This window comes from Thalassophryne amazonica, unplaced genomic scaffold, assembly GCF_902500255.1.
Source record: "Thalassophryne amazonica unplaced genomic scaffold, fThaAma1.1, whole genome shotgun sequence".
NCBI lineage: Eukaryota > Metazoa > Chordata > Actinopteri > Batrachoidiformes > Batrachoididae > Thalassophryne > Thalassophryne amazonica.
The window spans coordinates 1-12,616 of NW_022986288.1; the positions used below are offsets into that span (position 1 = coordinate 1).

The window sequence follows — 12,616 nt, forward strand, 5'->3', positions numbered from 1 at the left end:
GCCAAATTCTCTGAAACGCCTTTGGAGACGGCTTATGGTAGAGAAATGAACATTCAATACACGAGCAACAGCTCTGGTTGACATTCCTGCTGTCAGCATGCCAATTGCACGCTCCCTCAAATCTTGCGACATCTGTGGCATTGTGCTGTGTGATAAAACTGCACCTTTCAGAGTGGCCTTTTATTGTGGGCAGTCTAAGGCACACCTGTGCACTAATCATGGTGTCTAATCAGCATCTTGATATGGCACACCTGTGAGGTGGGATGGATTATCTCAGCAAAGCAGAAGTGCTCACTATCACAGATTTAGACTGGTTTGTGAACAATATTTGAGGGAAATTGTGATATTGTGTATGTGGAAAAAGTTTTAGATCTTTGAGTTCATCTCATACAAAATGGGAGCAAAACCAAAAGTGTTGCGTTTATATTTTTGTTGAGATATATATATATATATATATATTTGGCATGTGTGCCTGTAAACGCTAAAACCTTCCAAATGAGTGCATTACTTTAAAACTAAAACATATAGCTAATATTGTCACTTTGTAAATACATACAGTGAGGAAAATAAGTATTTGAACACCCTGCTGTTTTGCAAGTTCTCCCACTTAGAAATCATGGAGGGGTCTGAAATTCTCATCTTAGGTGCATGTCCACTGTGAGAGACATAATCTAAAAAAACAAAATCCAGCAATCACAATGCATGATTTTTTTAATAATTTATTTGTATGTTACTGCTGCAAATAAGTATTTGAACACCTGTGAAAATCAATGTTAATATTTGGTACAGTAGCCTTTGTTTGCAATTACAGAGGTCAAACGTTTCCTGTAGTTTTTCACCAGGTTTGCACACTGCAGCAGGGATTTTGGTCCACTCCTCCACACCGATCTTCTCCAAATCTTTCAGGTTTGGAGTTTCAGCTCCCTCCAAAGATTTTCTATTGAGTTCATGTCTGGAGACTGGCTAGGCCACTCCAGGACATTGAAATGCTTCTTACGGAGCCCCTCCTTAGTTGCCCTGGCTGTGTGTTTGGGGTCATTGTCATGCTGGAAGACTCTTACTGAGGGAAGGAGGTTGTTTGCCAAAATCTCGCAATACATGACCCCATCCATCCTCCCTTCAATACGGTGCAGTCGTCTTGTCCCCTTTGCAGAAGAGCACCCCCAGAGTATGATGTTTCCACCCCCATGCTTCACGGTTGGGATGGTTTTCTTGGGGTTGTTCTCATCCTCTAAACATGGTAAGTGGAGTTGATTCCAAAAAGCTCTATTCTGGTCTCATCTGACCACATGACCTTCTCCCATGCCTCCTCTGGCAGATGGTCACTCGTGAACTTCAGACTGGCCTGGACATGTGCTGGCTTGGGACCTTGCTGCCCTGCAGGATTTTTGTGATCTTTGTGACTGTGGTCCCAGCTCTCTTGAGGTCATTGACCAGGTCCTCCTGTGTAGTTCTGAGCTTTCTCAGAATCATCCTTACCCCACAAAGTGAGATCTTGCATGGAATCCCAGACTGAGGGAGATTGACAGTCATCTTGTGTTTCTTCCACTTTCTAATAAATAATCATAACAGTTGTTGTCTTCTACCAAGCTGCTTGCCTGTTGTCCTATAGTCCATCCCAGCCTTGTGCAGGTCTACAATTTTGTCCCTGGTGTCCTTAGACAGCTCTTTGGTCTTGGCTATGGTGGACAGGTTGGAGTGTGATTAACTGAGTGTGTGAATAGGTGTCTTTTATACAGGTAACAAGTTCAAACAGGTGCAATTAATACAGGTAAAGAGTGCAGAATAAGATGGCTTCTTAAAGACAAATTAACAGGTCTGTGTGAGACAGAATTCTTGCTGGTTGGTAGGTGTTCAAATACTTATTTGCAGCAGTAACATACAAATAAATTATTAAAAAATCATACATTGTGATTTCCGGATTTTTTTTTTAGATTATGTCTCTCACAGTGGACTTGCACCTAAGATGAAAATTTCAGACCCCTCCAAGATTTCTAAGTGGGAGAACTTGCAAAACCGCAGGGTGTTCAAATACGTATTTTCCTCACTGTAACTGAATAATCATAATTGTCCAGAATTAGTTTGTTTAAAATTCTAACCATGAGTCAAAACTGTCTTGCTGTGCATGTTGTGACACGTCTGCAAGACTTTATGGCTGTGAACATCACTGTCCTCAAAATCATTGCTGATTAATGATCTAATTATGGATCATCAACCATAATTGCTTAAACCAATTAGCTTAAACCTGGCTTAAACTGACAGCTGTCCTCCCCTTAAATGAGGCCTGCCCACCAGCATACACATTTAGTCACGTACCTCATGATACTACGCAAGGCGGGGGTGTTGCTCTTATTGATAAATCTAGACTTAGTTTATTAGCTGTAGGTGGTCACAAATATAACTCGTTTGAACATCTGATTCTCCGCTCTGCCCATGATACTATGTATTGCCAAAGTCAGAAGAATAAAAATCAGCTGTATTACTTTGTTGCTGGACATAGGCCCCTTGGCCCATACACTGAATTCTTAGATGAATTTGGTGCATTAATCTCTAACTTGTCGACTAGTGCAGATAACATTCTGATGATTGGTGACTTTAACATTCATATAAATAAGCCTTCTGATCCCCTCTGCAAATCATTTATGGAAATTGTGGATGTATTAGGATTTCAGCAAAGCATTCAGGACTCAATGCACATTAGTGGAAATACCCTGGATTTGGTTCTCACATGTGGTATTGCTGTCACGAAGATTGACATCATGCCTCTTGCATTGGTGGTCTCTGATCACTCATAAGGTTTGTAGTATCGCTGCTGTGTTTAGTGGAACAGCAACCTTATTTATCACTTCAGTGACGCATCAACTCCTCAGCTATGACTCGAAGCTAGACTGCCTGATGTCTTAGCTTCACATTTGGAAAATGACCAGTCAGTACACAGACTTGTGGAGAGTTTAAACTCAGCGCTCAAAACTACACTCAACATGATTGCGCCTTCTTTATTAAAACCACGCCCCCCTAAAACACAGTCACCTTGGTTCAATGATTACTTGCATGACCTCAAGCATAAGGCTAGAGGTCCAGATGAAAATGGCATAGTTCAAAAGTATCTTAGACTATAAACATGCACTACTGGCTACAAAGTGGACCTATTACTCTGATTTGATCAACAAGAACAAGCTTAACTCAAAGTTCTTGTTCGACACGGTGGCAACACTTATTCATGGACAACCACCTGTAGTTTGCTCTCCTTTTACAGCACAAGATTTCCTGGATTACTTTGAGAAGAAAATAGAAGACATTAGGTTAAACATATACCAGCATGCCTTAACCCAGCCACTACACCCTGCTATTGAGGTGGGCGCCATTACTGAGGTAGATTTACAGAATGCGAAAGTATCTCACTAGGCATGCTGACGAAATTCATAACATCAACAAAAAGCACAACTTGTTTATTTGATCCTACACCAACAAAACTGTTTAAGGACCTGTGGCCCACTCTTGGGCTGACTGTGCTGGAAATTATTAATCTTTCTTTATCTTTTGGATCTGTTCCTAAATGTTTCAAATCTGCAGTGATTAAACCATTATTTAAGAAACCTAATCTTGACCCTCATGTATTGAAAAACTATTGGCTGATATCAAATCTATCATTTTGCTTTAAAATTCGGGAAAAGGTGGTTTGCTTGTGAACCACCTTACTGAGAATAATCTTTTTTGAGCCACTGCAGTCTGCTTTTAGAAAATATCATCCCACAGAGACTGCTCTCACTAAAGTGGTGAATGATCTTCTGCTACTTGATAGGCTGGAGAATCATTTTGGGATTACTGGGAGTGCCCTTGCATGGTTGACATCATACTTGACCAGTTGTTCTCACTGTTTTGTACAGTAACACTACCTCTAACCTTAGGGACATGAAATTTGGGGTTCCACAGGGGTCCATCTGAGGCTTCCTGCTTTTCTCCCTTTATATAGCACGCCTTGGGCACATATTGCGACGTTTTGGGATTACCTTTCACTGCTATGCTGATGATACTCAGTTATACAGTAGTGTTCAGAATAATAGTAGTGCTATGTGACTAAAAAGATTAATCCAGGTTTTGAGTATATTTCTTTTTGTTACATGGGAAACAAGGTACCAGTAGATTCAGTAGATTCTCACAAATCCAACAAGACCAAGAATTCATGATATGCACACTCTTAAGGCTATGAAAGTGGGCTATTAGTAAAAAAAAAAGTAGAAAAGGGGGTGTTCACAATAATAGTAGCACCTGCTGTTGACGCTACAAACTAAAAACTATTATGTTCAAACTGCTTTTCAGAAGGTAGCCTTAAACAGAAATTTAAGGCTTAAATTAGAAGCCTTAAATCAGAAGTGCCTGACTCCGTGGTATAACTCACAAACTTGCAGCTTAAAGCAGATAACCCATAAGTTGGAGAGGAAATGGCGTCTCACTAATTTTCTTTGCTAATAAAATTTTAACTATTAGAGAAAAAATTACTCATAATCATCCCAAAGACGTATCGTTCTCTTTGGCTGCTTTCAGTGATGCCGGTATTTGGTTAGACTCTTTCTCTCCGATTGTTCTGTCTGAGTTATTTTCATTAGTTACTTCATCCAAACCATCAACATGTTTATTAGACCCCATTCCTACCAGGCTGCTCAAGGAAGCCCTACCATTATTTAATGCTTCGATCTTAAATATGATCAATCTATCTTTATTAGTTGGCTATGTACCACAGGCTTTTAAGGTGGCAGTAATTAAACCATTACTTAAAAAGCCATCACTTGACCCAGCTATCTTAGCTAATTATAGGCCAATCTCCAACCTTCCTTTTCTCTCAAAAATTCTTGAAAGGGTAGTTGTAAAACAGCTAACTGATCATCTGCAGAGGAATGGTCTATTTGAAGAGTTTCAGTCAGGTTTTAGAATTCATCATAGTACAGAAACAGCATTAGTGAAGGTTACAAATGATCTTCTTATGGCCTCAGACAGTGGACTCATCTCTGTGCTTGTTCTGTTAGACCTCAGTGCTGCTTTTGATACTGTTGACCATAAAATTTTATTACAGAGATTAGAGCATGCCATAGGTATTAAAGGCACTGCGCTGCGGTGGTTTGAATCATATTTGTCTAATAGATTACAATTTGTTCATGTAAATGGGGAATCTTCTTCACAGACTAAGGTTAATTATGGAGTTCCACAAGGTTCTGTGCTAGGACCAATTTTATTCACTTTATACATGCTTCCCTTAGGCAGTATTATTAGACGGTATTGCTTAAATTTTCATTGTTACGCAGATGATACCCAGCTTTATCTATCCATGAAGCCAGAGGACACACACCAATTAGCTAAACTGCAGGAATGTCTTTCAGACATAAAGACATGGATGACCTCTAATTTCCTGCTTTTAAACTCAGATAAAACTGAAGTTATTGTATTTGGCCCCACAAATCTTAGAAACATGGTGTCTAACCAGATCCTTACTCTGGATGGCATTACCCTGACCTCTAGTAATACTGTGAGAAATCTTGGAGTCATTTTTGATCAGGATATGTCATTCAAAGCGCATATTAAACAAATATGTAGGACTGCTTTTTTGCATTTACGCAATATCTCTAAAATCAGAAAGGTCTTGTCTCAGAGTGATGCTGAAAAACTAATTCATGCATTTATTTCCTCTAGGCTGGACTATTGTAATTCATTATTATCAGGTTGTCCTAAAAGTTCCCTAAAAAGCCTTCAGTTAATTCAAAATGCTGCAGCTAGAGTACTGACGGGGACTAGAAGGAGAGAGCATATCTCACCCATATTGGCCTCTCTTCATTGGCTTCCTGTTAATTCTAGAATAGAATTTAAAATTCTTCTTCTTACTTATAAGGTTTTGAATAATCAGGTCCCATCTTATCTTAGGGACCTCATAGTACCATATCACCCCAATAGAGCGCTTCGCTCTCAGACTGCAGGCTTACTTGTAGTTCCTAGGGTTTGTAAGAGTAGAATGGGAGGCAGAGCCTTCAGCTTTCAGGCTCCTCTCCTGTGGAACCAGCTCCCAATTCAGATCAGGGAGACAGACACCCTCTCTACTTTTAAGATTAGGCTTAAAACTTTCCTTTTTGCTAAAGCTTATAGTTAGGGCTGGATCAGGTGACCCTGAACCATCCCTTAGTTATGCTACTATAGACGTAGACTGCTGGGGCGTTCCCATGATGCACTGTTTCTTTCTCTTTTTGCTCTGTATGCACCACTCTGCATTTAATCATTAGTGATCGATCTCTGCTCCCCTCCACAGCATGTCTTTTTCCTGGTTCTCTCCCTCAGCCCCAACCAGTCCCAGCAGAAGACTGCCCCTCCCTGAGCCTGGTTCTGCTGGAGGTTTCTTCCTGTTAAAAGGGAGTTTTTCCTTCCCATTGTAGCCAAGTGCTTGCTCACAGGGGGTCGTTTTGACCGTTGGGGTTTTACATAATTATTGTATGGCCTTGCCTTACAATATAAAGCGCCTTGGGGCAACTGTTTGTTGTGATTTGGTGCTATATAAAAAAATTGATTGATTGATTGATTGAATATCTCTAAAATTAGAAAGGTCTTGTCTCAGAGTGATGCTGAAAAACTAATTCATGCATTTATTTCCTCTAGGCTGGACTATTGTAATTCATTATTATCAGGTTGTCCTAAAAGTTCCCTGAAAAGCCTTCAGTTAAGTCAAAATGCTGCAGCTAGAGTACTGACGGGGACTAGAAGGAGAGAGCATATCTCACCCATATTGGCCTCTCTTCATTGGCTTCCTTTTAATTCTAGAATAGAATTTAAAATTCTTCTTCTTACTTATAAGGTTTTGAATAATCAGGTCCCATCTTATCTTATGGACCTCTTAGTACCATATCACCCCAACAGAGCGCTTCGCTCTCAGACTGCAGGCTTACTTGTAGTTCCTAGGGTTTGTAAGAGTAGAATGGGAGGCAGAGCCTTCAGCTTTCAGGCTCCTCTCCTGTGGAACCAGCTCCCAATTCAGATCAGGGAGACAGACACTCTGTCTACTTTTAAGATTAGGCTTAAAACTTTCCTTTTTGCTAAAGCTTATAGTTAGGGCTGGATCAGGTGACCCTGAACCAACCCTTAGTTATGCTGCTATAGACTTAGACTGCTGGGGGGTTCCCATGATGCACTGAGTGTTTCTTTCTCTTTTTGCTCTGTATGCACCACTCTGCATTTAATCATTAGTGATTGATCTCTGCTCCCCTCCACAGCATGTCTTTTTCCTGGTTCTCTCCCTCAGCCCCAACCAGTCCCAGCAGAAGACTGCCCCTCCCTGAGCCTGGTTCTGCTGGAGGTTTCTTCCTGTTAAAAGGGAGTTTTTCCTTCCCACTGTAGCCAAGTGCTTGCTCACAGCGGGTCATTTTGACAGTTGGGGTTTTTCTGTAATTATTGTATGGCTTTGCCTTACAATATAAAGCGCCTTGGGGCAACTGTTTGTTGTGAGGTCCCTAAGATAAGATGGGACCTGATTATTCAAAACCTTATAAGTAAGAAGAAGAATTTTAAATTCTATTCTAGAATTAACAGGAAGCCAATGAAGAGAAGCCAATATGGGTGAGATATGCTCTCTCCTTCTAGTCCCTGTCAATACTCTAGCTGCAGCATTTTGAATTAACTGAAGGCTTTTCGGGGAACTTTTAGGACAACCTGATAATAATGAATTACAATAGTCCAGCCTAGAGGAAATAAATGTACATGCCGATAACTGCTGGTAATCTCATCCACATAAATCCTTAGAAGATTGCCTTGCATCAGTGAAAAGCTGGATGTCTTGCTTCCTGCTTTTAAACTCTGATAAGACTGAAATGATGGCTCTTGGCCCAGTGAGACATCGGCATCAATTTGATGAGCTAACACTTAGGCTAGGCTCATGTGTCACACATCATGCTGACAAAGTGATGAACCTTGGAGTAATTTTTCATCCTACATTGTCCTTTGACCTCCACATTAGAGGTATTACGAGGACTGCTTTCTTCCACCTGTGAAATATATTGAAGATTTGTCCCATCCTGTCTATGGCTGATGCTGAGACCCTGATTTCATGCGTTTGTCTTTCTAGATTGGACTACTGTTATGTTCTATTTTCTGGTTTACTGCAGTCCAGCATTAGGGCTCTCCAATTGGTTCAAAATGCTGCTGTCAGACTTTTGACAGGAAGCATAAAATTTGACCACATTACACCCATTTTGGCGTCTCTTCACTGGCTTTCTGTCCCAGTGAGATCAGATTTTAAGGTTCTACTACTAGTCTATAAAATTGTTCATGGACTGGCACCTCCCTACCTAGCTGACCTAATTAAATCCTACGTACCAGCCTGGACTTTGCGTTCTCAGGGTGCAGGACTACTTAGTGTCCCTAGGGTGAATAAGAAGTCTGTGGGTCACAGAGTTTTCTCTTATCGTGCCCCTGTTCTGTGGAATGATCTCCCTGCATCAATAAAACAGTCAGATTCTATGGAGACTTTCAAGTCCAGACTTAAGACACACTTATTTTCCCTTTTGTATGACTAGCATACTGGCATAGTATGCTACTACACAGGAATTTTTGCTGAGTAGAGCATGTCATAGGTATTAAAGGCACTGCGCTGCGGTGGTTTGAATCATATTTGTCTAATAGATTACAGTTTGTTCATGTAAATGGGGAATCTTCTTCACAGACTAAAGTTAATTATGGAGTTCCACAAGGTTCTGTGCTAGGACCAATTTTATTCACTTTATACATGCTTCCCTTAGGCAGTATTATTAGACGGTATTGCTTAAATTTTCATTGTTACGCAGATGATACCCAGCTTTATCTATCCATGAAGCCAGAGGATACACACCAATTAGCTAAACTGCAGGATTGTCTTACAGACATAAAGACATGGATGACCTCTAATTTCCTGCTTTTAAACTCAGATAAAACTGAAGTTATTGTACTTGGCCCCACAAATCTTAGAAGCATGGTGTCTAACCAGATCGTTACTCTGGATGGCATTTCCCTGACCTCTAGTAATACTGTGAGAAATCTTGGAGTCATTTTTGATCAGGATATGTCATTCAAAGCGCATATTAAACAAATATGTAGGACTGCCTTTTTGCATTTACGCAATATCTCTAAAATCAGAAAGGTCTTGTCTCAGAGTGATGCTGAAAAACTAATTCATGCATTTATTTCCTCTAGGCTGGACTATTGTAATTCATTATTATCAGGTTGTCCTAAAAGTTCCCTAAAAAGCCTTCAGTTGGTTCAGAATGCTGCAGCTAGAGTACTGACGGGGACTAGAAGGAGAGAGCATATCTCACCCGTGTTGGCCTCTCTTCATTGGCTTCCTGTTAATTCTAGAATAGAATTTAAAATTCTTCTTCTTACTTATAAGGTTTTGAATAATCAGGTCCCATCTTATCTTAGGGACCTCGTAGTACCATATTACCCCATTAGAGCGCTTCGCTCTCAGACTGCGGGCTTACTTGTAGTTCCTAGGGTTTGTAAGAGTAGAATGGGAGGCAGAGCCTTCAGCTTTCAGGCTCCTCTCCTGTGGAACCAGCTCCCAATTCAGATCAGGGAGACAGATACCCTCTCTACTTTTAAGATTAGGCTTAAAACTTTCCTTTTCGCTACGGCTTATAGTTAGGGCTGGATCGGGTGACCCTGGACCATCCCTTGGTTATGCTGCTTTAGACGTAGATTGTGGGGGGGTTCCCATGATGCACTGTTTCTTTCTCTTTTTGCTCCGTATGCACCACTCTGTATTTAATCATTAGTGATCGATCTCTGCCCCCCTTCACGGCATGTCTTTTTCCTGGTTTTTTCCCTCAGCCCCAACCAGTCTCAGCAGAAGACTGCCCCTCCCTGAGCCTGGTTCTGCTGGAGGTTTCTTCCTGTTAAAAGGGAGTTTTTCCTTCCCACTGTTGCCAAGTGCTTGCTCATAGGGGGTCGTTTTGACCGTTGGGGTTTTTCATGGTTATTGTATGGCCTTGCCTTACAATATGGAGCGCCTTGGGGCAACTGTTTGTTGTGATTTGGCGCTATATAAGAAAAAAGTTGATTGATTGATTGAGTAAAATTTGCTGGGATAACATTTGATCCCATTCCAAATCGAGTGAATTATACTCTATCACAGTGCTAAATCAATTCAAAACAGTGTAAAATCAACTCTTATTGGAGGAAAACCACTTGCATTGAACAGATTTAGCATACTGAACGGTCCCCCGTAGTAGCCGTACCGCTGCAGAGCTGTTACCTGATGCGTTCACTGCACGTCGGACATTTCAATGCGTCACCATTTAAAGCCTCGTTTATGCTTAAAACTAACTTTACAATGATTTAAGAGGTTTTACTTGATGGGTGTGGTGTCTGTTTCTGTAACCCTCCTGTCCTGTGCACTGGCAGCATTTCCTGTGTATTCATTTTGTGAATTGTTTTGTAATTTGTGTCTGTATCACGACCCAAGCAGAGGGTCGCCCCTTTGAGTCTGGTCTGCTTGAGGTTTCTTCCTCAGATCATCAGAGGGAGTTTTTTTCTTACCACTGTCACCTGTGTTCTTGCTCTGGGGGTTGGTAAAGTTAGACCTTACTTGTGTGAAGCAACTTGAGGCAACTTTTTTGTGATTTTTCTCTATATACTGTAGATGAAATAAATTGAAAATTGAATATGTACTGGACACTGTGGACATAACTCAATATGTCGTAGACACTGTGGACATAATTAAATATGTAGTGGACAATGAGGACATAGTTCAATATGTCGTGGACACTGTGGACATGTGTCATGGATAAGGAGAATAATTTCCATGAAGTCAGTTTGTCAGAAGGCACATGGGAGGTTGGAGCCTCGAGATGAACGTGTTCTCAGCATCATCATTTTTTCATTTCAACTCAACTGTGGTTTTGTGCCAAATCCAAAGTGTCAAAATATTTATGGGCTGGATGTTCAGTTTCTTGGGTGGAAGTGGACTTTGTGTTTGTTGGAAATTTGTTCCTCAATAAATTTAAAGGTTTTCATTTGTAACTGTTTTCTTAACATGGTGACACAATTAACCCATCATGGCACAAAAGTATCAGACATGTGATTTCAGTATTATAAACTGTCAGACAGATTGCAGAGTATGAAATAAAAGTTTTATTGATTAAAAACAGATTTCAGGGTTTTGAATTGGCACATAATCTGGAGGCGTGGCTTTCAGCTGTAGGAGACTTTCTCACTCTGTGATTCACTGGGCACTGGAGCCAATGGCAGCTCAGAGATCAATGCAACCTGGACAGGCTCCGCCTCTACATCACCTGGAGATTAAAAAGAGCATAGTCATAGAACTCAAGGGAAAACCAGAACCGTGAGAGTGTACGGCACCAAGTTCTACCCACAGCTCAGTTTGTCGGCCAGCTGGTTCCAGAAGGAGCAGGCGCTCTGCCGGAGGCCCTGCTGCAGCCACAGGGCGGGGCCCAACTCCAGGTACATAGGCGGAGCCACAGAGGGGATAACTGGCATCCAGCGGGTCAGAACTGACTCGTCCCACACCTGGGATGGATTTGGGTTCCTAGAAGAAATCAACATCGTCAAACTTATGAGCACCAAACTTTTAATTTTACCATCAGGTGTCTTTACATTTCCTCATGACTGATTTAACTATTGAATCACCCAGGAACCAGCACCTTATTGTGGTGGAGAGGCTTGTGTGTCCCTATCAACCTGATATCTGTGTTGTCTGGAGCCTTCCTGCTCCTGGTAGGGTCTCACATGGCAAATTGGTCTCAGGCGAGGTGCCAGGCTAAGAATGGTTCACAATGACACCATTAAAAAAACAAGGAATAGGAAACATGACCCGCCCCAGAGGAAGCCCAGAGCCCCCATGGAGCCATGCCTGGACTGAGGGCCCATAAGCGAGTGCAAGGTGGCCAGGCTTGCCACGGAGCCCAGTCCGGCACCCACAGGGGGAACTGCTTGGATCAGGTGAGCTGTCCCATGGGTGGCAGTGAAAGTCGAGGTTCTCGATGGACCAGACCCAAGTGGCAGAGGCCAGCTCTGGGGGTGTGGAACATCACCTTGCTGTAAGGGAAGGAGCTGGAGCTTGTGCGGGAGGTTGAGCACTACCATTTAGATCTGGTGTGCCTTGCCTTCACACACAGCCTCAGATCTGGAACCACTCTCCTTGAGAGGAGTTGGACCTTATTCTTCTCTAGAGTTGCCCAGAGTGTTAGGCACCAGGCGTACGTGGGGAAATTCACGACTCCCCAGCTGACTGGCACTACATTGGACTTTACCCTGGTAGATGGGGGGAAACACTGGCTGTTTGTAGCAGGAATTCAGAGTATTCCTGTATGGAGCTCCTGTGGGGGACTCTATTATTCTGCTGGGGGACTTCAACGCACATGTGGGCAATGACAGAAACACCTGGGGAGGCGTGATTGGGAGAAACAGCCTCCCGGATTGAAACCCGAATGGTCATTTGTTACTGGACTTCTGTGCTAATTATTGACTGTCCATAACGAACACCAAGTTGGATAAGGATGCTCATAAGTATACAAGGTACTAGAGCACTCTAAGCTGAAGATCAATGATCGATTTTGTGATTGTATCATGTCCACTGATCACTATCTGGTGG

At 41.9% G+C, this 12,616-nt stretch overlaps 1 protein-coding gene across 1 annotated transcript in view; it reads right to left on the reverse strand.

Moving 5' to 3' along the window:
* Nucleotides 1-11,185: 11,185 nt before the first annotated feature.
* The window catches only part of tg (thyroglobulin), a 143,198-nt gene continuing 141,767 nt past the window's right edge, over nt 11,186-12,616 (reverse strand). Inside the window, 2 exon segments of the mRNA XM_034165528.1 lie at nt 11,186-11,327; nt 11,379-11,551. Of these exon segments, the coding sequence (XP_034021419.1) occupies nt 11,197-11,327; nt 11,379-11,551 (304 nt within the window). The 3' untranslated portion in view covers nt 11,186-11,196.